This window comes from Plecotus auritus (assembly GCF_963455305.1).
Source record: "Plecotus auritus genome assembly, chromosome: 2".
Lineage (NCBI taxonomy): Eukaryota > Metazoa > Chordata > Mammalia > Chiroptera > Vespertilionidae > Plecotus > Plecotus auritus.
The window spans coordinates 91,315,853-91,339,246 of NC_137771.1; the positions used below are offsets into that span (position 1 = coordinate 91,315,853).

A 23,394-nucleotide genomic window follows, 5' to 3' on the forward strand; every position below is an offset into this window, starting at 1 on the left:
AGTGTAATAAACTGGGATAGAAAGCTTGGTAGGAAAATTGAGAAATTAAGCAATAAATATGCAATATACTACTTATTGTTATATTTTAGTGTCTTTGCAAACTTAATGTTTGGGTTCTTTCATGTTAATAAGTAGCTAAAAAGATTTTTTGTTGTGTTTGTGTATGTTTTTAGAATCCCAACATTCAAATCTGGTTTGACTTTAGCAATTAAGCCTGTCAAAAAATGAAGAATTATGGAACTGTTGTAGGCAGCAAGAAAGGCACCAGGTGTTAGACCAGTGGGGTCAGGCTAGACCTGGGTTCAGCAACCTTTGTACTTGGGATCTGGCTAGACAAAGACCCAAACTGTAAGAGAACATCCTATATAATAAAGCGGTAATATGCAAATTGGCCATCATTCCAACACAAGATGGCCACCCCATGTGCTCAAAGACGGCTGCCATAAGATGGCCTGCAGGGGAGGGCAGTTGGGAGGGACCAAGCCTGCAAGGGAGGGCAGTTGGGGGCGATCAGGCCTACAGGGGAGGGGAGTTAGGGGTGACCAGGCCAGCAGAGGAGGGCAGTTGGGGGTGACCAGGCCTGCAGGGGAGGACAGTGGGAGGGGGGCAGGCCTGCAGGGGAGGGCAGTTGGGGGAACCAGGCCAGCAGGGGAGAGCAGTTGGGGGGACCAGGCCAGCAGAGGAGGACAGTTAGGGATGACCAGGCCGGCAGGGGAGAGCAGTTGGGGGGACCAGGCCAGCAGAGGAGGACAGTTAGGGATGACCAGGCCGGCAGGGGAGGACAGTTAGGGGCGACCGGGCCAGCAGGGGAGGACAGTTAGGGGTGACAAGGCCTGCAGGGGAGGGCAGTTGGGGGTGACCAGGCTGGTAGGGGAGGGCAGTTAGGGGTGACCAGGCCAGCAGGGGAGGGCAGTTGGGGGTGACCAGGTCTGCAGGGGAGGGAAGTTGGGGGTGGCCAGGCCGGTAAGGGAGGGCAGTTGGGAGGGACCAGGCCTACAGGGGAGGGCAGTTAGGAGTGACCAGGCCGGCAGGGGAGCAGTTAGGCGTTGATCAGGCTGGCAGGGTAGTGGTTTAGGGCGTGATCAGGCTGGCAGGCAGAAGCAGTTAGGGGTAATCAAATAGCAGGCAGGTGAGCAGTTGGGAGCCAGCAGTCCTGGATTGTGAGAGGGATGTCCCAGATTGGAGAGGGTGCAGGCTGGGCTGAGGGACACACACACCCCCACACACAAATTTCGTGCACCGGGCCTCTAGTCTATATATAAAAGGCTAATATGCTAACTGTCCATCTGTTCAACCAGTAGCTATGACACACACTGACCACCAGGGGGAAGACGCTCAGCACACAGGCATGGAAACATGGAACAGACTGATGAATCTCAGAGGGAAGGGGGAAGGTGGAGGGTGGGAAGAGATTAACCAAAGATATTATATGCATACTAGAGGCCTGGTGCATGGATTCGTGTACCAGTGGGGTCCCTCATCCTGGCCTGCGGGGATCGGGCTGAATCCATGCACCGGGCTTCTTACATCCCCTGAGGGGTCCCGGATTGCAAGAGGGCACAAGCCAGGCTGAGGGACCCCACCGGTATACGAATCCTTGCACCAGGCCTTTAGTTTATTTGTAAAGTCACAGAGGTAGAAGAAGTAATTTGTAAAAGAGGTGGGCTTAGGAAACAAGTTATAAAGGTAACGGAAGAGCCCTTGGAGCTTGGGAGTGAAAAAAGTAATGGTAACTACATACCTGGGGGAGAGTGAGGGAAGGGAAAAGCTCACTAGTTCCTCAGTGCTAAGGGTTTTAGGGGAGGTCCCAGGAGAAGATCTCAATAGAATATTCAGCAGCTTTCCAAGTGTGTCCTTTCAGGGTCTAGGTCTCCATTAATTGATTGGTGCGCACCAGGGCAGGGGGTTTATTAGTCAATGCAGCCGGTCGGTCCTGAGGTCAGCCTTGGTGTCCCTTGTCTGGTTTTGCTGCTTTTCTAGGCCTGGAGCTGAAATACAGTTGAGGCCTGGATGTTATCTCTAGGAGGAAAGGTCAGGGAATCCAACTGAAAGGTCACTCTGGGGGTGAGGTCCCACCCTACAGTTGTCCTTTTCTAGGCACCTGGCACTTTCCACCCCAGTGACCTTCTGTACCTGGCCCATCACCCTTGCTCTGCTCATGTCTGTCTAACTGCCTACCACAGAACCATATATGAAAGGGTTAGTATTGCTGTGTTATATTGCACATAAAATAAAGCATAGACTTTTAAAGAGGATCAACCATCATTTCCAGAAAGTTAAGTCATACTGAAACAATGATGTTACTTTAAAAATGATTTGTTCTACAAATTTAATTTAATAGATTAATTGAGCCACATGTTGAAAATCCTTCATTTTCTACCTTTGGTTTTATATTACTTTTTTTCCATTTTATTTTTGTCTACTCTAGGTTTTGTATTCATATTCAATCGGTTTTGTGTACATTTTATTGGGATTGACATGCACTAGTGGATTAGGCCCTGCAGTAACATTTTGTTCAAAGGTAAACACTAATCACATTTTAAAAAATAAACATCTTTCATTAAATAGTTTCCTCTGTATATCTGCTTCCCCTTGTTCAAAATACTATTTTTATGTAATTTGGTAACTCCTTTATATGCAGATCAAAAATTATTTCAGAATTGAAATGATTTATACTTAAATTTGTTTTATCCTTGCTCTACCCTATAATGTTTAAGCTATTAATGATGTAGAAGTTGTGGATTTTAAATTTCATCATTATTTTTCCATTAAATCAGAACTAAATAAGAATCTTTGCTTGACTGCATTGTTTGAATGGCTTATTATTGCTCAAGAAGTTGATGAAAATGTGGTTTTATTTCATTTGTAATACCTCAGGGTTTGTTTTGCATTTTTCTCACAGGCTTTTTTATATGTTGCAGAATCTAATGCGAACCTATGGTTATGCTTTTCTTTTTTCCCTCACTGGGTATTTTGGAATCTCCTTTGTTCTGGCTTTGATTAAAAATTTCGGTGCACTTCTTGCTGTAACAGGTAGGAATAATATACTTGCTTAGATTATAAAATAAGCATTTAAATTTTCTCTGATGCTCTTTTTCAAAAGATAAGGATAGTACCTAAACTTCATTAAAAAGAAAATTGTCATATTTTACCAATTTATTCCTGGGCTTATGGTATGTTTTTTTAATTCTAAAGAAAATGATGTTTAATCTTAATTTCTTATCTGAAGGTTTAATTTTAAAGTCAAACATATGCATTTATCAAAATAGTAACCTTTAAATACATTAAAATAACTTTTTATTAAAAAGTATAATGAATTAACATCTTCATAGAAACATAGTAGCTTTATACACTTTATCACTGAAAATTTCAGTTTGGTTGAAGTTGAAGTATGATAGATATAGTAGCTTTATACACTTTATAAATGAAAATTTCAGTTTGGTTAAAGTTAAAGTATGACAGATCTGTTTTGAACAAAGCTTTTTGGACACTTGCCAGAACATCAACCAAATGAGCTTTTCTTTTCACTAGCAATTATTAGGCACCTGCTCTGTGCGGGGACTTAGCTTCCACTTTAGAGGCATGGAATTTGTATTTGTTCTGCTGTGGAGGAGTGAGGAAAACAGATGAGGGGCTACAGGTGAGACCTGAAGAGGGCAACAGATGGCTCCCAGTACTACCTTGAATTGTTTGCCACATGAACGTACAGATGATGAGTGCTCTTGGTGTCTCCCATGTGGAGAGAGCCCTGAAGCCAGGATTGCAAGAAGTGGAAGAGCTCTGGCTTGTGTGTCAGAGAAGGTAGAGCCCAGTCCCAGCTCTGATTCAGGTTAATGACTTGTGACCTGGAGAGCGAGTCTCTCCTCTTCTGTGGGCTTCATTTCTCTCTTTTGTGTACTAATTGATTGAACTGGATTTATTTCCAGCAGAGATCTATAGAATTTTAATTCATAATGCATATATAAATGTATACTAGTCAATTTATCTGATTTTAATTTTCTATGGTCCTAGAGAAACACGTATTTTAATACCACAGAGCTAAACAAATGAACAAATACCTCTGTCTTTGTAAGAGTATATTTGCTTTCTAACATTTCTCTTTATTTGCTCTGGTATGGTTCTCCTTTTTAAAATTTACATCCCTAATGATAAATAGAGGGAATTTGGCTGTAGAATAGGCCATATAACTAATCATTCAATTCATCTCATGCTGTCAAGAAAGATTGCAAATTCATATACTTAGCTTAGGTTCCAATTTTGCTTGTAAGGTAGTAATTGTTTTAAAAACAGTTACTTATATCAACTGGTATGCATTTATTGAACCCTGAGGTTCATATAAAGAAATGTGAGCCCTGGCTGGCTTTGCTCAGTGGTTAGAGTTGGCCCCCAGACCAAAGGGTCTCAGGTTCCATTCCCAGTCAAGGGCACATGCCTTGGTTGCAGGTTTCCCAGAGCTGTGCAGGAGGCAACCAATCATTGCGTCTATGCCACGTGGATGTTTGTCTCTCTTTTTCACCTCCCCCTGCACCCCCACCCCACTCTCCCACTCTCTCTAGAAATCAATGGGAAAATATCCTCAGGTAAGGATTAAAAAAAAAGAAAGAAAAGAATTGTGAGATGCAGTCCTGATCTTGAAGGTTCAGGCCGGTCTATTTCTAGCTTGTGAAAAGAAATCTAGAAGTGGTGATAATAATTATAGTTAACTAGAGGCCCGTTGCTCGATATTCATGTAAGAATAGGCCTTCCTTCCCCTGGCTTAACTCGCGGCCGCCCGGGGCCGCCTGGGAGCCGGCACATCCCCGCTCCTACCGGGAGCCAGCACATCCCCGCTCCTACCGGGAGCCAGCAAGTCCCCACTCCCCGGCTCGCCTGGGAGCCGGCACCTACCCGCTCCCCGGCTCGCCTGGGAGCCGGCACCTACCCGCTCCCTGGCCGCCCGGAGCAGGCAAGTCCTCGCTTCTGTCTGGAGCACCACTCCAGTAGCTCCCTCCGCCACCCCACTTCCCCTCATAGCAGGCTTCACGCTGCTGCATGCCTGCATATGCAAATTAACCGCCATCTTTGTTGGGTTAATTTGCATACTCACTCTGATTGGCTGTGGGTGTAGCGGAGTGATGGTTAATTTGCATGTTTCTCTTTTATTAGGTAAGATGTGCACATAGCCCTTATTTTGCACCAGTCACTAGTTTATGTAGTTTACATATATGTTATCTTAATCTTTGCTCTTACCCCATGTGGTATACTGCCTCTTGAGCTGGTGTGGTGTCTCCATCCTTATCAGGAATATAGGCTTCTACTCTGCCATCTTAATCCTCATTCCAATCAGTGAGATGGAGAGAAGATGAAATACACATTTCTCTTTATGGAAACTTCCTATAAATCACACTCCTAGAGACAGCAGTTTTTCTCATATTTTCATTGGCCAGAATCTAATCACATGATTATACCTAGTTGTAGGAGATGCTGAAAGGTATAACCATTTAAAAAAAAGGGGGTGGGGGGTCCATTTACTAAAGTAAAAGAAAAGACAGATTTGGGAATCAGGCTCTGATATATATTTCCAAAACAGTTTCTTCATTTGGTATTCATTCATTCATGCGTTGAACAATAAGTGCCAGGAATTATAGTCTGGGAATATAAGGATGAATGAGACAAAGGAATTAAGTAAAGTACACAGTCTAATGGGAAGATAGCAACTGATAATGAAAAGTAAGGGAAAAGCTATAATGGAGATATATGCAGTTTCTTCTATCTACCTCGGTAGGACTAGGGAGGAAGGTTGCATGAGGCCTTGCAACAGACTTCATTTGAAGTAATAACTTCAAGGATAAGTAAAAGTTAATACAGATAAAGAGGATTGTAAGGATTACTCATCAGCTTAATTAGAGATGACCACTATTAAGATATTAGATTGCTACTTTTAAAGAATAACCCCAAATCATATCTTCTTTGGGAAAGCTTTGCTTCCCTGCCAAACTAAGTCTCTCTAAGGCACGGATGGGGAACATCCCGCCCGAGAGCCATATAAGGCCAGCAAAACCATTTGGTCTGGCCCTGCCAAGGCATTAGGGGTGAGTTAATTAAATGTTTGACCAAATATAGCAAGCTAATTTTTAAGTTGATGATTTTGTTTGGCCCGCTAATAATATTATAAATATCGAAATGGCCCTTGGCAGAAAAAGGTTCCCCACCCTGCATATGCCTCCATATATCATGGCCTCCATGTATTTACTACATGGCCTCAAGTATTTTCTACGGTTGTGCTTTAACATTTATCTGTAATATTTATAGTCTGCACCCCTACTAGACTATAAATTCCATAGCAACTTTTTTTTAACTTTATTTTTTTTAATATATTGTCATTGATTTCAGAGAGGAAGGGAGGAAAGAGAGATAGAAACATCGGTAATGAGGGAGAATCATTGATTGGCTGCCTCCTGCACGCCTCCTACTGGGGATCGATTGAGCCTGCAACCCAGGCATAGGCTCTGATCAGAAATTGAACCATGACCTCCTAGTTCTTAAGTCACCACTCAACCATTAAGCCAGGCCGGGCTGTTTGCTTTTTGCTTTCCATTGTTACCTTGCACCTCATATAGGTCCTAGCACATAGTAGGCGTTATAAATATGTGTTGAATGAATGATTTCCAAAATATTTCCAAGATAATAGGCACATTCTAAACCAACCTTTCTTCCTACAGTGACAACAGGAAGAAAAGCAATGACCATTGTACTTTCATTTATATTCTTTGCTAAGCCATTCACATTTCAGTAAGTATTTTTAATTAAATAAGTTTCTCAGCTTTTAGATATTTTGTTCCATACTTCCTCTGAAACAGCCTTAATTCTTTTTTAAAGCGTATTTTTTTTATCTCTGTCACTAATTTATTAATGTCTTCTGTTTCAGAAATTTATGTAATTATTTTGAAGAAATCATATTGTACACTTACATTCTCTAACCAGAGTCCCAGGGCAAATGTGATCCTGTTTGCAATATAAATGAATATGAGCTATGTGTTGAGATTAAGGGATTCATTCCCTCTGTTCTAGTGCAAATACATAAATTATATATTTTTTGAATTATTGGTTTATTTCCTGCCTTTTCCCACAAAGGAGTGAGGTAGAGAAGAATTCTGTCTGTTGTGCCCTAATAATTTAGTTACTTTGTGGCTTTTTGTGAAAGCCATTATTGTTTTCTGTACTGTCAAGATGTGTTTGAAATTAGCATCATTTAAAGCAATGATGCTAGCAATTCCTAATCAGTCAGATCTAATCTGATCTAAAGAATCACTTACCTTGTTAGGAATTGAGAAGATTCAAACCTAGAAATTATAAATGTATAAAATTAAAAGTAACCAAAAAATAAATTTCCATCTATGTATTTTGTTTTCTATGAATTGATTACTCTTTTTACATGTGGTAGGTATACATTATGGTTATCTTTGCCAATTCATCTTTCTCTGGATGTGTCCCTTCTATCTCCATATATTCTGCCACCTGGGGTAACTAGTTGTATTCCCAAGATGGCCATTGGCAGATTTATGAATCCAGGGCTTTTAAGCGTACTCTTAAGACTTCTGGTAGGAGCTGGACTTTGCAAAAATTCAAATAAACTACATTTAGTAGTTTGTAAAATACCTTATTTCTATATATACTTAACATAAAATATGAAATTCTAATCGGATCTAAAACTATCTTTGTTTTAACACTATTATTGCAGGTTTCCCATTTCAAAATTTTATTGCATGGTTTTTGTGAATTTATCTCCAAATTCTGTGGTGAATAATTGTTATCTTAATATTAATCTTTTTTTAATATATATTTTTTCTCTTAGGTACATATGGTCCGGTTTGTTAGTTGTCCTTGGTATATTTCTCAATGTTTACAGCAAAAATATGGATAAAATAAAACTACCATCAATATATGATCTGATAAACAAAACAGTGGAAGTAAAAAAATCAAGGACGTTGGCACAAACTGTATAGGCGGTGATGCCTGCTGTTTAATATAGAGTTGTAAGGGACCAATGGTCAATTAATGAACTTGCCAAAGGGATTATTATAAAAACCAAAGGAACTGGCGGCATTTGTGACTGGATTACATATGAAGTCAGCCCTTTTCCTCAGAGCACTTGTTTGACTGTTTGGCTTCTGAAGCAATCAAGAGAGCAGCATCTGTCACACCTTAGAATAATGTGTCAATATAAAAGACTGTAATTTTGAGCAGTTTGTTGAGAATTTCACTGGAAATGGACCATGGTGTAAGACTAATTAGGTATCATTATGGCATATCAGAGAAACTGATATGTAATAGACTCTTTTCTTCATTCCATTTTGGTGGTATTTAAATTGATTCTCTGTTATAAGAGTGAACTGATGATTTAAAGTCTAGTGATAACTTCATTATAAATAAAAATTATTCTGTGATTATTTTATTAAAGAATGTGTTGATAGAATTTTGTTACAAAGAGGGAAGTAAAGATTGGAGTAAGGCTTTACATAGCTTTAAAACTTAGGGCTTTCTCAGCTAACTTAAAAAATATTCTTTAGAGAAAACATGCTTTAATTTTTCTGTGAAATATAGCCAGTAAAAGGAGTCAATATACTGCACCCTGGAAGTATATATCACAAGAAAAATTTGCTACTATTCATCAAAGGGGTGCTAAAAGATTTAATCATTTGGATTCTTTAATTGAAGGGAAAATAATTGATGTCTTAAATTATTATAAAATAATAAAATTGTCATTTTTCTTATACAATTTAATTTGGAATTTATTTTGTCAGGTTGTAGATGAAATAAGGTAACCTTAAGAAACAAATAGATATAGCAAATTTGTACAGATTGTTGCTTGCACGGTTTGAGTCTAAACTCATAAGATTTTTGCCCTTATGTTTTATCAGTGAGTTTGTGGAATTGCTTCCACTATATTTTTAAAAATGCTACTAATCTTCATTTTCAGTGTAACTAATGTTGATTAAAACAGTATCTGTGCTGTTGGTGATATTACTTGTATTTTGTCAGTATAATATACTTGGAATATTTAATCTCAATTCTTAAAATTCTATTGTATGGTGATGGTGACTTTAACCTGTTATGTGCATTTGTACAACAGAGCTCATGATAATTTAAGAATCTAGCATAAGGAATTCGGACTGGTTTTTATTTGTTATATGTTAAAATACTGTGGGTGTTTTATTCCCAAATGGTAATCAGTTTTAAGTTTCCATTTCAAAATGAAAGGAATCTTAATTTCTACTTTATAATGCTGCCTTAAACTCTAAGACAATAAGGATTTGTGCTTTTTTAAAAAAAAAAAAAAAAAGTTATTTTTCCAAGTCCTTGATAAAATAGTATAATTTTAACTTAATATGGGCACCATTTTACCTCCATGCTTTTCTAATTTTTTTTACCACTGTTTGCCTATTACAAACTCATCACCTCCCCCAGTTTTAAACTGTTTAGCACTGTTTAAAACATCAGTTTTCCAGCCTAACCCTTTATACTCCATTTCCTTTTTCTACCTGCCATCAAATGGAGATAAACTTTATCTCACTTATTTGTATCCATGGAGTTATATTAATGAATAGTCTGAAGTATAGAATAATTTCCAGAGTAAAGGAAATCAACATTTGAATGTATATTTGTACCAGATTTTATTATATGATCTTTGATTTAATATTATCTCATGTCATCCCAACAACCAAATAATAACAAGGGAATTAAAAATAATAATTGAAATGATTAATGTTTAAGTGTTTGGTAGGTGTCAGGCACTATTATATAAGTGCTTTATATGTAATAACTTACTTAATCCTCACAACATCTCCATGAGTGTAAGTATTTTCCTCCTCTTATTGATGAGGAAGCTGTGGCCCCAGGGAGTAAATGGCATTCCTAGTCTTACCTAGCTGCAAAGAGCCAGAACTGTCTGTCAAGCACTCTGGTTCCAGAGTCCATACTCTTAATCACTATGTTGCCTCTCTCAGTAGATGTGATTATTCATGTTCACATTTTTGCAAATACAGAAATTGAAAATGAGTTCATAGTTACATAATTGTTATGGGATATTTTCTATCCATTGAACCCCACTATGAACATTTAAGTAACCCAAAGTAACATATTAAGTAATGAGGTATCTCTCAATAAAGAATTTGAGACAAAATTCAATGAATAAGCAAGGATGTTTTGCTTGGAACATTTGTTAAATGCAGAGAAATGTGTCTTAAGCAGTATTAGATATAAATTGTTTCTTCAGCTATGTTCACATTAAGTGTGTATCATACAGTAGGCACTCAATAAATATCTGTGTCATACAAGACTAAGAACATCAAAGAATATCATTAGATCAAAAAAGGTAATTGGATAAGTGGCATTCTGAATTTTGCCATATTATGTCCCCTTCTTTGGCATATTCAGTCAACAAAATACATAGCAGAAGAATCTGGCTAACTCTTGTGGATCACTGTATTAAGATTGGACCTAAAGGTGATCCAGAGCCCTCAGGAAGGCCATGTTGTGTAATAAAGAATCTGGCTAACCTTTGTCCCTGTTCTCTGGAAGGGAGCTTTTAATCCTTGGAATTTCCCAAGTGTTGGGAGTGTCTTTGTTATTCATGGTGGGCCCTTAGATAATGACAGGGTGGAGACTGATCATGCTAGAAAGACTAACCTTGTGACTATAGGGTTGGGGTTTTGAACCACATTATATCAGCCCAAACTGGCGGGGGAGGGATAGGAGAAGGTGTTTCGAGATTGAGTTCAATCATGTGGCCAATGATACAGTCAATCATTGCTGTGTAGTGAGACCCCAGTAAAAACCCTGGACACCAGCTCTTAGGAGAGGTCCACTGCTTGGAAATACACATTGATATGACAGGACGATGCTTCATCCTGAAAACATGGAAGCTTTAGTGTTTGTTACTCTCCCAAATCTTGCCCCATGGGAATCTTGTCAGGTCCTGATCTTTATTCTTTATAATAAAACTAGTGGAAATTATAGTGCTTCCCTGAGTTCTCTGAGTTGTTCTAGCAAACAGTCAAACCTGAGGGGATAGTGGGAACCCCTTGAATTTGTAACCAGTTTGTAACAGGTGTGAATAGCCTAGGAACCTCAGGGGTTGCAGCTGGTGTCTCAAGTGAGGGCAGTCTTGTGGAACTTGATCTAACTCCAGGTAGATAAATGTTTTTAAATAATTATTGGTATTCTCTGGACTGTAATCTAAATCTCTTAATTTTCTCAAGTGATTTCTCTTAAATCCACTTTACATTCTAGATTGTGCCTTGGTCAAAAAGAATTTTAGTAAGATTTGACTAGTATAATGGACCAATAATATGGCTTAGCATAATGAAAATATTTATGCATTTCACCCTAGCCGGTTCAGCTAAGTGGATAGGGCACGGGCCTTCGGACCAAAGGGTCCCAGGTTCGATTCCAGTCAAGGACACATACCTTGGTTTCAGGCTCCTCCCTGGCCCAGGCCCTGGTCAGGGTGCATGCAGGAGGCAACCAATTGATGTGTATCTCTCACATCGATTTTTCTCTCTGTCTTTCCTTCTGTCTTCCACTCTCTAAAAAATCAATGGAAAAATATCCTCAGGTGAGGATTAACAAAAAATAAAAATAAAATATTTATGCATTTTGATACCACATTTGCTCTGTAAACTACACAGTTATCAAATTATCAGTTTATGCATAGTATTGCCAGAATCTTTGTTGTGTGCTGCCTTCCTAATGAAGCATATGACCATTTTTCTTAATATGTTTGAGCAAAATTGTTTCATATTTTCACTTATTCTTATCATGTCCATATTGAATGGCCTTGTACTTGCCCACTGAGCCAACCATCTTAACCTTTTTAACAAATTGTATAACATCACTGACTTGACTGCTCTATTTTTATTTAACGTCATTTATCCTTCCATTCTCACTAGGCCAGTATGAGCTAGGCATTATATGAGATGCTGAGCATGCAGAAAAGAATATATAACTACTCTTAAAGCATACCCACTCTAGAGAAGATTGCTGTGATATCTATTTAAAAATATATTACTATCTCCAGCCAGAGTGGCTTAGTTGGTTGAGCATCATCCTGTGTACCGAAAAGTTGCCAGTTCAGTTCTTGCCAGGGCACATACCTGAGTTGCAGGTTTTATCCCTGGTTGTGCACATAAGGAAGGCATCTGATCGATGTTTCTCTCTCTCCCTCTTCCTCTTTCTAAGTGTGTCCTCGGATGAGAATTAAAAAAATAAAAAATATATGTAGGGTATCTCGTTAACACTATGTGTTGAAAATAATAATTCCCCACCGTGGTAGTGATTCTAAAATTTTGATGTGCATGTCAATCACCTGAAGATCTTAAAAAGGAGGATTTTAATTTAGTAGGATTGGCATGGGGCCTGATATTTTGCTCCAACAAGAAGCTGATGCTGTTGGTCCATGGACCACACTTAAGTCTCAGGGTCTTAGAGAATAAACTCCAGACGTTTGCAGAACCAGGGCATCTTGAATTATTTGAATAATGTTTTCCTGATTCCCTTCCATTTCCTAACTTCCCATTCTGTGTAACCTAATCTGATTTAAGAGACTTTCAGAGTCTCTTTGTCCAAATGCAACAGAGTTGCTTGCATAAGTGAAAAGATTTCTTGAATCATTGTAAGTGTATAAAAGATTTAATATTCATTACTTTCTCCATAAATGTTACTTTTTAAAATCTCCATGAAAGTAAGATAAAACCCATAATTTCCCACCAGTCATGGTCTGTTGTTTTAATTTCATGGCATGTAGTTAGAGTACTTTTTGTGCTATTCTGCAGTGACATTATGAAGAAAAGGTTCGCTTCGATGGTTCACCACTGCTTTAGAAGGAACTGGACTCCAGCGGGTTCGGGAAGTAGGACTTAACACATAAGGGATTCTTCTGAGACTTTAATCACAAAATGTGTTTTATTAAATATCTTAATCCTGTGATACCCCCAACATTTCTAAAATATAATTAGATCATTTCAATTGGTATAATACAATGGATAAGACTTACATAGATAAAACAAGTAAAGAAATGTGGATAATTATTCATGATGACCTGGGAGTCTGATTATTGTAGATCTCATTGCAGGACTCATCTTCCATTTTCTCCTAATGCCATGTGCATTGAAAGGAACAAAAGCAATCAGTTCAGGTATATAGTGTGTTTCATTTCTGATTCAACAGAATATGAGCAGTTGGGAATGGATTTTTATGTTCTGATAAGGTTTATTAATATGTACCTTAATTGTGTAGGATATTTTTGTGTGTATGTGTGTGTATATATATATATATCCAGAAAAGATTCATAAAGACAGGTAATCATCTTTTCTATAGTTCCATTCCTAAGTATACTTTAATCAATATAATGTTTGTCTACAATACTGTGCTAAGTAAAACAAAATCATAAAATCTTAGAACTATTTTGCTGTTCATTAAATTAAAGAAGTAGATTGAAGTGTCAACTCTTATGAAGGTTTGATCTAATAGGGTGGGATGAGGTGGAGAGGAATTTACTATAAAATGACTACATACATATCCACAGCCAGTTCAAGTCATAGAGACGTCTGTCTTTACACAGCTAGTAAGTATTGCCAGATTCAGGGAACACAGAAGCAGAGGAGTGCCACCGCACTGGACACTGGCCGCTGATGGAGCTCGTCTGTTGTTATGCTACTAGTATGAATGAGAAGATACTCAGGCTGAAATGTATACATCAAATAAATGGATTGATTCTTCTAAATGTCCCATAAATTCTGAAACAGTGTTACTGGCATAAATTATGTTTGTTTACTCATTTCTTAGCAGCTTGCCATTCTCTTAAAACTGAGACATGACTACTTCTCCCCCTCCCCCTCCTCCCTTTATTCTGAGGGCTTACCTGTTCACAAAGTTCTTGAGAAGGTCTAATAGTTAACTCTTTTTTTCCTCCCCTTCTGGACTCCTATAGACTTTGTCAATTCTACTTTTGTCTCACATGTCCCTGAGCTACTCTCATGTCTCCCATCTCTTTACTGTTCTTCCTGCTTCTGGGAGAGTTGCTCCATCTGATCTTCCAAACCTTCATTCTTCATCTATTCAATCTATTATTTAGCCTATCCATTGTGTTTTTTATATTCCAAATGTTATCTATACTAATAAAAGAGTAATATGCTATTTAGGGCCGATTTCCATCCAGACAAAGTCACAGTGGCTGCGAGGGCCTAGGGCCTGGACCACGTGGGAGAGGCAGGCTGGTCCGGTGCTGCTGGTTCAGTGCTGCAGCCCCTTTTGCAGAGGCGGATCCAGTCCCAGTGCTGCCCCTTCCACAAAGGCAGCAGCATGGCCTGGTCCAGGCGCCACGCCTCCGCAGAGGCTGGACAGGGTGCAACCTGCTGTGCCTCAACCTGCCACAGCCCCTCCCTCAGCTGGCCTGGCCCCAGATTGCCCCCCACCCACCAGTGGGCAGGGGGCAGGGCCAGTGCTAAGAAATGAGGGCCAAGGGCCGGCAGCTGCGGCAGTGGCAGCAGCAGCAGCAGGGTGATGGGGGCAGCACCTTCCCCTGATCAGCCTGGTTGCTTCCCACAGGGGACATCCCCTGAGGGCTCCTGGACTATGAGAGGGGGCAGGCCGGGCTGAGGGACCTCCCCCTACAGTGCACAAATTTTCGTGCACCGGGCCTCTAGATTTTCATAATATTTTCTCTTAGATTTTTTAAATTATTGTTTGGTTTGGTTTTATGTTACTAGTATTTTTCCTAATTTTCTTATATAATAGTCTCTCCTCAGGTGGATTTGCCTGGAGTCAGTCATTGTCAGAAAATATTAAATGGAAAATTCAAGAAGTAATTTAAAAGTCTTAGATTGTGTGCCATTTTGAGTATCGTAATGAAAGCTTGCACCCTTCCTTGTGCTCTGTCCTGCCCAGAACATGACTCAGCCCTTTGTCCAGCATCTTCACTCTGTATACCCTTCCCACTTAATAGGTTAATAATTACTGTAAAAGAAAGACAACTAAAACACATCAACCATGAGAAACAGAATGATTAGAACAGAGAGTCCCAGAATTTAAAGTAATCATAATAAATACAGTAGCCCCCCTAATTCAGGAGGAATTTGTCCCAAGACACCCCCCCACACCCTTAGTGGATTCCTGAAACCATGGATAGTACTGAATCCTATATTTACTGGATTTTCCTATACATGCAAACCTTTTCTCTTAAAGGAATATTTTATAGCCCTGACTGGTGTTGGCTCGGTTGGAACATTGTCCCATGCACCAAGATGTTGTGGGTTCAATCCCCTGTTGGGGCACGTCCTCCAATTGGTGCTTCTTTCCTTCTCTAAAAATGGTCAATAAAAAAAGATTAAGGCAGTACTTCACAGCTTCTCTTTGGTATATCTAAATTGCCAGCATCACTACTCTTGTGCTTTGAGGCCATTATGAAGTAAAATAAGGGCTACTTGAACACAAGTGCTGAGATACTGCCAGCCCATTTGATGACGAGGATCCCTACTAAGTGACTAAGGTATTAGTTTCCCCCAGCCTTCTGCCCTCCACACACTGCTCCCTCCTCCACTTCCAGTCCACACTCCAAGCTTAGCACAGCTTCAGCTTCCCAGGACGGCTTACTTTTTGGCATAGTTTCGTTTTTGCTAAAATTCATCTGTATGTCTCTCATCCCAGCTTTCCCTTTCTCCTCTTTCTCGTTCTCCTCCTCCCTCTCTCCCTTTCTTCAATAGTTTCATGGTTTTAGGAAGAAGCCAGCAGCCTTTGCTAGTTCAACATCTTGAGAGGAGCCAAGACTAATTAAAAGGGAATTTCTCCCAAATATTTGTCTTAGTGATTTAATTAACAATTCTCTGATTACCATCCCAATCCATAGAAATAATAGCTTGCTGGCTGCTAGTTTAATTCAATTTATTTTTAAAATACTGGTTTATTTACCAATTTAAATGAGTAACACTTCAAATTTAAGCAGTAACATTTGTAATGTTTAACAATTTAAGTATAGACTTAAAATCTTTTAGAAGGAAAATTAACTAATAGAAATAGAAAATAGAATTCAGTCATTACAATAAGCTTAAATTTCATATCATGATTAATTAGATAAGATTGTTTTTAATATGTACATATAATTGAAATTGGAAGACTTTACTTCACCTGAAAGTATTGATTATTTGAGATGATACCAATTCAAATACCTTGTCAGATTCCCCAGTTTTGCTATTGTCTATTTCACAGTGAAGGAAGCATCACTTGTACAAAACCCAGTGAAATTCGAAAGGCGAAAATCATTTCTATTGAGCAGACGTGGAACAGGCCTCAGCCAGACAAATGACATGCCTAAGGTTCACATGTAGAAGTGGCAGAATGGACCTGAATCCAGTTCCTTTAACTCTCGATCCTAATGCCTGTCTGATAGCCTGCCATTTCTGAATCTCTACCCTTTCTAACCTCACCACCAGCTTAGGATGGCATCCTCTCCACTTTTTCTTTGTCCTTCCAAAGGATGAAATACTGCCTTCCTTCTCTGGACCACTTACATTGAGCAAAACTTTACCATGGAAGGACTTTTGTGGGCAATCCTGTTGGTGTATTTATTAACCCATCTCAGGATATTGACTTCCTCAATCAGGCTTTAGGAGGGATGCACAGACAGAAGTGAACGAACAAGGGATTTTCTGCCTGGTGTCTCTGATCAGCCAAATCCACCTATGCATTAGTGAAATGGCCCTGTTTTATGGATAGGCATTGGGGCAGTTTATCAGCAGGTAATGGAAATCAATCATGGGGAGAAGTGTTTAGGGACAACTGGGGGTGGGGAGTAGAATCAAAGGACTGATCACAATCTGAATTTTGTGAACCAAGAAATGCTGAACCAAGAGCCAAGGCAAGAGTGATCAGGGCTGAGAAGACATCACTAGAAATAGGACACATGGAAGAAGATTAATTACAAGGGGGGAAATAGAGAATGTAGCCTCCAAGGTCAGAGGTGAACCAAATGAAATCTGACTTGCTAAACTATGGTCCATTAGCCTCCCACAGCAGGATATCGAAATGGGACTAAACCTAAAGCTGGTGTAGGGACTAAAGGTAAGTAACAATGGGAATTTCAAAAATATGGCATGTAAGAGTGAGATCAAGAGTTATACTTAATGATTTCAGGTGACTCTTCTATGTTAGCTGGAGGTATTATTACCTTCATATGAAAGAGAATAGAGAATTGGGAATCAATACTCCTGAATTATTGTCAGTAATATGATGAGATTTAGTATAAATAGCTTGATTTTACTAACTTTATCCACAACATTGAAAAAGAGATTATTAAAAACCCTCACCACAGAATTGAAGTTTTTTGTGATAGTTTTGTTAAATGGCATATAATCCTATATAATAAAGAGGTGATTTGCAAATTGACCCTCACGCCTCGCACAAGATGGCCACCCCCATGTGGTCAAAGATGGCCGCCACAAGATGGCCAGCAGGGGAGAGCAGTTGGGGGCGACCAGGCCAGCAGGGGAGGGCAGTTAGGGGTGACCAGGCCAGCAGGGGAGGGCAGTTGGTGGGGACTAGGCCTGCAGGGAGGGCAGTTAAGGGCTACCAGGCCAGCAGGGGAGGGTAGTTGGGGGCAACCAGGCTGGCAGGGGATGGCAGTTGGGGGTTACTGGGCCAGCAGGGAAGGGCAGTTGGAGGTGATCAGGCCAGCAGGGGAAGGCAGTTGGGGTCAATCAGGCCGGCAGGGTAGCAGTTAGGTGTCCATCAGGTTGGCAGGGGAGTGGTTAGGGGGTGATCAGGCTGGCAGGCAAAAGCAGTTAGGGGCAATCAGACAGGCAGGTAGGCAAGCGGTTGGGAACCAGCAGTCCCGGATTGTGAGAGGGATGTCTGACTGCCGGTTTAGGTGATCGGGCCTAAATCAGCAGTCGTACATCCCCCGAGGGATCCCAGATTGGAAAGGGTGCAGGCTGGGCTAAGGGACATGCCCCCCCATGCATTAATTTCATGCACCAGGCCTCTAGTTTGAAATTATAATATTGAAAACTCAAATTACATGATCCTCAGCTTCTCTAAGCATAAAACTTAAATAATATTAATCATAATAATATTATGATTTCACTAGATCTTCCAAATAGACATAAATATTCAAATGAGGTGGCTATAATGTCAGAAAGCTTCATTGTAAGTGCATGAACACAGACTTTTTCTAGAGAGCAGAGATGATCATAAACGATTCAGCTCCATTTTAAAGTGACATTGACACAAGTCCACTAAAATTAATAGTCCCATCTGAACTGACTTTTTAGAAAGGTTAATAATAATAAGCCATGACCCACATGACCTCTCCACTGAAAGTATGACTTATCGGCAATTGTAATAAATAATGGAAAAATAGTGAGCTATAATTTTCTATAGTTGTTTTTTTTATGATGGCATCCATTGACTCAAACGTCACTTTGCTTCATCCCTTCAACAAATATGTATTGAGCAATTTTCAAGGCTCTTAGAATATATAGAACAATGAAAGACTAAGAAATTGCCACAGATTGGAGGAGTCTAAGGAGACAGAACAACTAAATGCATCATGGTATTCTGGATTGAATCCTGGGACAGGAAAAGAACAATAGTGGAAAATTTGGTGAAATCTGAATAAACTCTGTAGTTTAGTTAGGAATATAATACCAAAGTTAATATCTGAATTTAAAAAATGTTTGATATATTTGATATGTTAATACTTAGGGAAGCTGGATGAAGTGTATATGGGAGCTATTTGTATTTTTTCTACTCTAATGTAAATCTAAAATTAATTCAAAATAGAATTTTTTAAAATAAAAGGGTTTATTTATAAAAAAGATATCACCAAGAACATAAAAATGGGAGCCACGAAGTAGGAAAAGAAAATTACCACACAAAACCAAAAAAGAGCTCATATCTAGAATATGAAACTTGAGACATTTTACAAGAGGATGGCCAAATGTTCATAAACATATGAAAAGGTACTCAATGTCATTAGTCATCGGGAATATAAATTTAATCTCAAGTGAAAGTCTACTACAAACTTACCAGAAAGGCTACAATTAAAGATATCTAAATATACAAAAAAAACAAAAAGTTGCAGATCCATCCCCAGTCAGGGCACAAGGACAAATTCCTAGGTTTCAAGTTCGATTTCCTGGTTAGGACAAGTACAGGAGGTAATGATATATATCTCTCTCTCTCTCTCCCTCTCTCTCTCTCTCTCTCTTTCTCTCTCTCTCTCTCTCTCTCTCCCCCCCCCCTCAATAAACATATCCTCAGGTTAGGGTTAAAAAAAAAAAGAATATGTGGAGCAGCATCACTAATAAAATAGAAACAGACTGGGAGATACAGAGAACAGACAAACAGCTGTCAGAGGGGAAGGAGTAGAGGGGCTGGGGCAGTTAGAAGGGGGCAAAGGGGGAATAAATGGTGATGGAAGGAGACTTCATTTGGGGTGGTGAACACACTATATACAGATGATATATTATATAATTATACCCTGAAATCTATATAATTTTATTAACTAATGTCACCCCAATAAATTTAATTTTTTAAAAAAGAAAATTTACTAGAGCTATCTATACTAATAAAAGGGTAATATGCTAATTAGGGCATACCTCTTCTGATGTCCATCTGGACAAAGCCACAGCTGCTGCGAGGGCCTAGGGCAGGTGCCACGCGGGTGAGGCAGGTGGGTACAGCACCGCACGGGAGATGTGGGTCAGTCCGGCTCCATGGCCCCTCTTGCAGAGGCAATGAATGGCGCCCACACGAGCAGGTGGCACTGCGCCCCCTTTCACAGAAGTGGTACGGGACAGGCCACGGCACGGGCTGGTCACAGTGCTGCCCCTTCTGCAGAGGCAACCACTAAGGGCAGCAGTGCGGCCCGGTCCAGGCGCCATGGCTCCACAGAGGCTGGACAGAGTGCAACCTGCTGTGCCTCAACCTCCCACAGCCCCTCCCTCAGCCGTCCTGGCCCCAGATCGCCCCCCACCCACTAGTGGGTGGGGGGTGGGGCCAGCACTAAGAAGTGAGGGCCAAAGGCCGGCAGCTGCAGCAGGATGATGGGGGCAGCGCCTTCCTCTGATCAGCCCGGTTGCCTCCCACAGAGGAAGACATCTCCTGAGGGCTCCTGGACTGTGAGAGAGGGCATGCTGGGCTGAGGGACCCCCCGCCCCCCACACTGCACGAATTTTTATGCACCAGGCTTCTAGTAGAACAATAATTGCCAATGTGTGCTGCCTTAAGAATAAGTCATTCCTTATCTCTTACTGAAGTCACTTCCAGGTGTGGAGATTCTAAATGAACCAAAACCTATCTTCCAATGAGTATTGTTCTCATAAAGTATTACCAAAAGAAAAAAATCCTCAATTCCTTGTTACTGGAGACAGAAGAGTAGGAACTCTAAAAAAAAAAAAAAAAAAAAAAAAAAAAAAAAAAAAAAAAAAAGTTGTTAACCTCATAAATTGGAAAACTCAGAGCAAAGTTTCTCTAGTAAAATACTGTACAACCACTATCTGCTGACCTGATTTATCCCAAGCATTTGCTCAAATGTGATTTATATTTTATTAGTGACTTACTTTAAAATAAACAAAAAGTTAGGCATCAGGAGAAGTTAACTTGGAGTCAAGGAAGAAAGATTCCAGAGGCAAGTCACAGCCAGCCTCATATATGATTGCCTCATGGAATTTCCTGTGTCCTCCATGCTTGTCTAGTGGACTTTCCATCATAATTATCCATTCAAATGGGACACCTGAGGCCCAGTGCACTCAGGGCATGCATATTTATTACCAATATTTGAGGAAATGCCATGTCACACCCCCACAAGGGCAGCCTTATGGAAAATAAATATGTCCTCACCCTTCAAATTGAATTACCTGCAGCCCATGGCATCTTGGGACTGTAACATTTAACAAAATCCCTGAGCTCAGAACTTCTCTCTTGAAAATAGCTTTAACTTAATTGTTTGGTATAATTCCATTTTCACATTTGCCAAAACAAAAGTCCCATTTTTTCTGAACCCATCATGGCAAGACATGTCTCATAAGCTATATTCCCCAAAGGTCCTCTGTCCACAGAACCTATAGATAGAGCTCTACTTAAAGGGATGAGGACAGAGAAGTATCCAAAGGAAAAGGCAGTTGGAGGAATTTTAGGATTAAATAGAACCACAGAAATATTCACTCTATTGCCAAGTACAGTTGTAGATGCAGATATATGTATACCAGTATATATATGTATTTATAGATATAGATATACTAGAGGCCCAGGCGCAATTGAAATCGCGCAAGGAGGCGCCCCACCTCCCACCTCCTGCCACTGCCAGGAGGCGCCCCGCCTCCCGCCTCCTCGCACAGCCACCTTCGCGCATCTTGCTGTGCACACAGCCTCCTGCTGATTGGTCATTATGGCATGATGGTGTGATGACCATTAGCATATTAGCTCTTTATTTTACTAGGTGTAGCAGTTAATAATGCAGATTTTTTTTCAATAGATGGAGTTACACATATGTTGATATATATGTGATTTGATATGTATGCTATTTTGTTGTATTGACAGCAAGCTTCAAAACTTCATATGTCAAATTTGCTGAAGGGGTTAAGATCATAGATATTTTTACACTTAAAAATGTCGAATTTCGTGCCAAAAAAAGAGCATTTGCGTGAAGTTTTAATTCATTACTTTAATTTGAAGAAAAAGTTATCGTATACTTCAGGAAGTTTATGGTGAACATGCTCCATCTCAAGATACTTGTGAACACTGGTTTAAACGCTTTCACTTTAAAAGTGATGATTCCGATGTGAAAGACAAAGAATGTCCAGGTCAACCAAAGAAGTTTGAAGAACAACAATTACAAGCATTATTGGAAGAAGATGCATGTCAAACTCAAAAACAACTTGCAGAAAGATTAAATGTTGCTCAGCAAACAATTTCTGATCGTTTACAAGCAATAAGAAAGGTTTTGAAGGAAAATGAGTGCCACATCAACTGAATGAAAGACAAATGGAAAACCGAAAAGTCATCAGTAAAATGTTGCTTCAAGGGCACAAAAGAAAGTCTTTTTTGCATCAAATTGTGACTGGCAATGAAAAGTGGATTTATTTTGAGAATCCCAAATGCACAAAATCATGGGTTGATCCAGGTCAACCATCAATATCGACTGCAAGGCCAAATCACTTCAGAAAGAATCATATACTTTATTTCTGCATCTGGTGGGATCAGGAAGGTGTGGTGTATTATGAGCTTCTAAAACAAGGTGAAACAGTTAATACTGATCGCTACTGACAACAAATAATCAATTTGAACCACGCTTTGATCGTGAAATGACCAGAATGGGCCAGAAGACACGGCAAAGTAATTTTGTTTCATAATAACACACCATCACACACTTCAAAACCAGTTAAAGACACGTTAAAAGATCTTGCCTGGAAAGTATTAACCCACCCGCTGTTTTCAACAGACCTTGCTCCTTCAGATTACCACTTGTTCTGATCGATGGCACACGCACTTTCTGAGCAGCACTTCAAAACATATGAAGAAGTGGAAAATTGGGTCTCTGAATGGTTTGCCTCAAAACAAGAAAAGTTCTATTGGGACGGTATCCACAAATTACCTGAAAGATGGGGGAAATGTGTGGCTAGCAATGGACATTACTTTGAATAAAGCACTTTTAATGTTTCTCTTGAAATTATCGTGTTTTCTTTGATTACAAAATCCACCATTATTAACCAGTACACCTAGTATAGGATGCTATACACCCTTTAACAGCTGATAGCTCAATTTTGAAAATGAAAAGATGAAATGTATTTTAGTAAACACTGCCTCTATAATTATACATATATACATATACATATATATTCAATTGGCAAATATCAGAATTCTTTTAACTTACACACTCTGAATAAACATGTATTAGAAATATGGGCATGAAACCCTCCTGCAAAGATGTATATTTGGTCCCAGACACTTTTTCATCACATGCTGCATTTAGTGTTTTCATTTAGAAAACATATCTAAAACACTAGTCATACCATTCTTCTGTTGGCAATCTAAATGTAAAATCCTGCCAGTATTGCATCCACTAAAATAAAACAGTCTAGGAAATTAAGCACTAATTCCCTCTTCAAATGGCCATTTCTGCTTTTTTACTTTCTAATTACCACTGTAATGAAGTGGCCAGTATTATGGTAGGAAGCGATTTTGAAAGCAGCCATTTCTTCTTATGAATCATATACTTTATTTCCCCCCTAATGTGAGTCTGCCCCAGTTACATAAAATGCATGTGTAAACTCCATGTGTGCTGAACGAAGACAGTTCTGGAAGAGCAAGTCATGCACTCAGCTCAGAGAGCTGGCCAGCGTTTCACTGGAGGAAGGCCAT

General features: G+C 39.6%; 1 protein-coding gene across 2 annotated transcripts in view; it reads left to right on the plus strand.

Annotated features, from left to right (window-relative positions):
- The window catches only part of SLC35B3 (solute carrier family 35 member B3), a 33,819-nt gene extending 22,256 nt beyond the window's left edge, over positions 1–11,563 (plus strand). For both annotated transcript variants that reach the window (XM_080655273.1, XM_080655272.1), the window contains exons 7-10: positions 2,429–2,521; positions 2,922–3,033; positions 6,702–6,771; positions 7,835–11,563. In XM_080655273.1, coding sequence (XP_080511399.1) covers positions 2,429–2,521; positions 2,922–3,033; positions 6,702–6,771; positions 7,835–7,985 — 426 coding nt within the window. In that variant the 3' untranslated portion in view covers positions 7,986–11,563. The remainder of the gene's footprint in view (positions 1–2,428; positions 2,522–2,921; positions 3,034–6,701; positions 6,772–7,834) is intronic.
- The last annotated feature ends 11,831 nt before the right edge of the window (positions 11,564–23,394 follow it).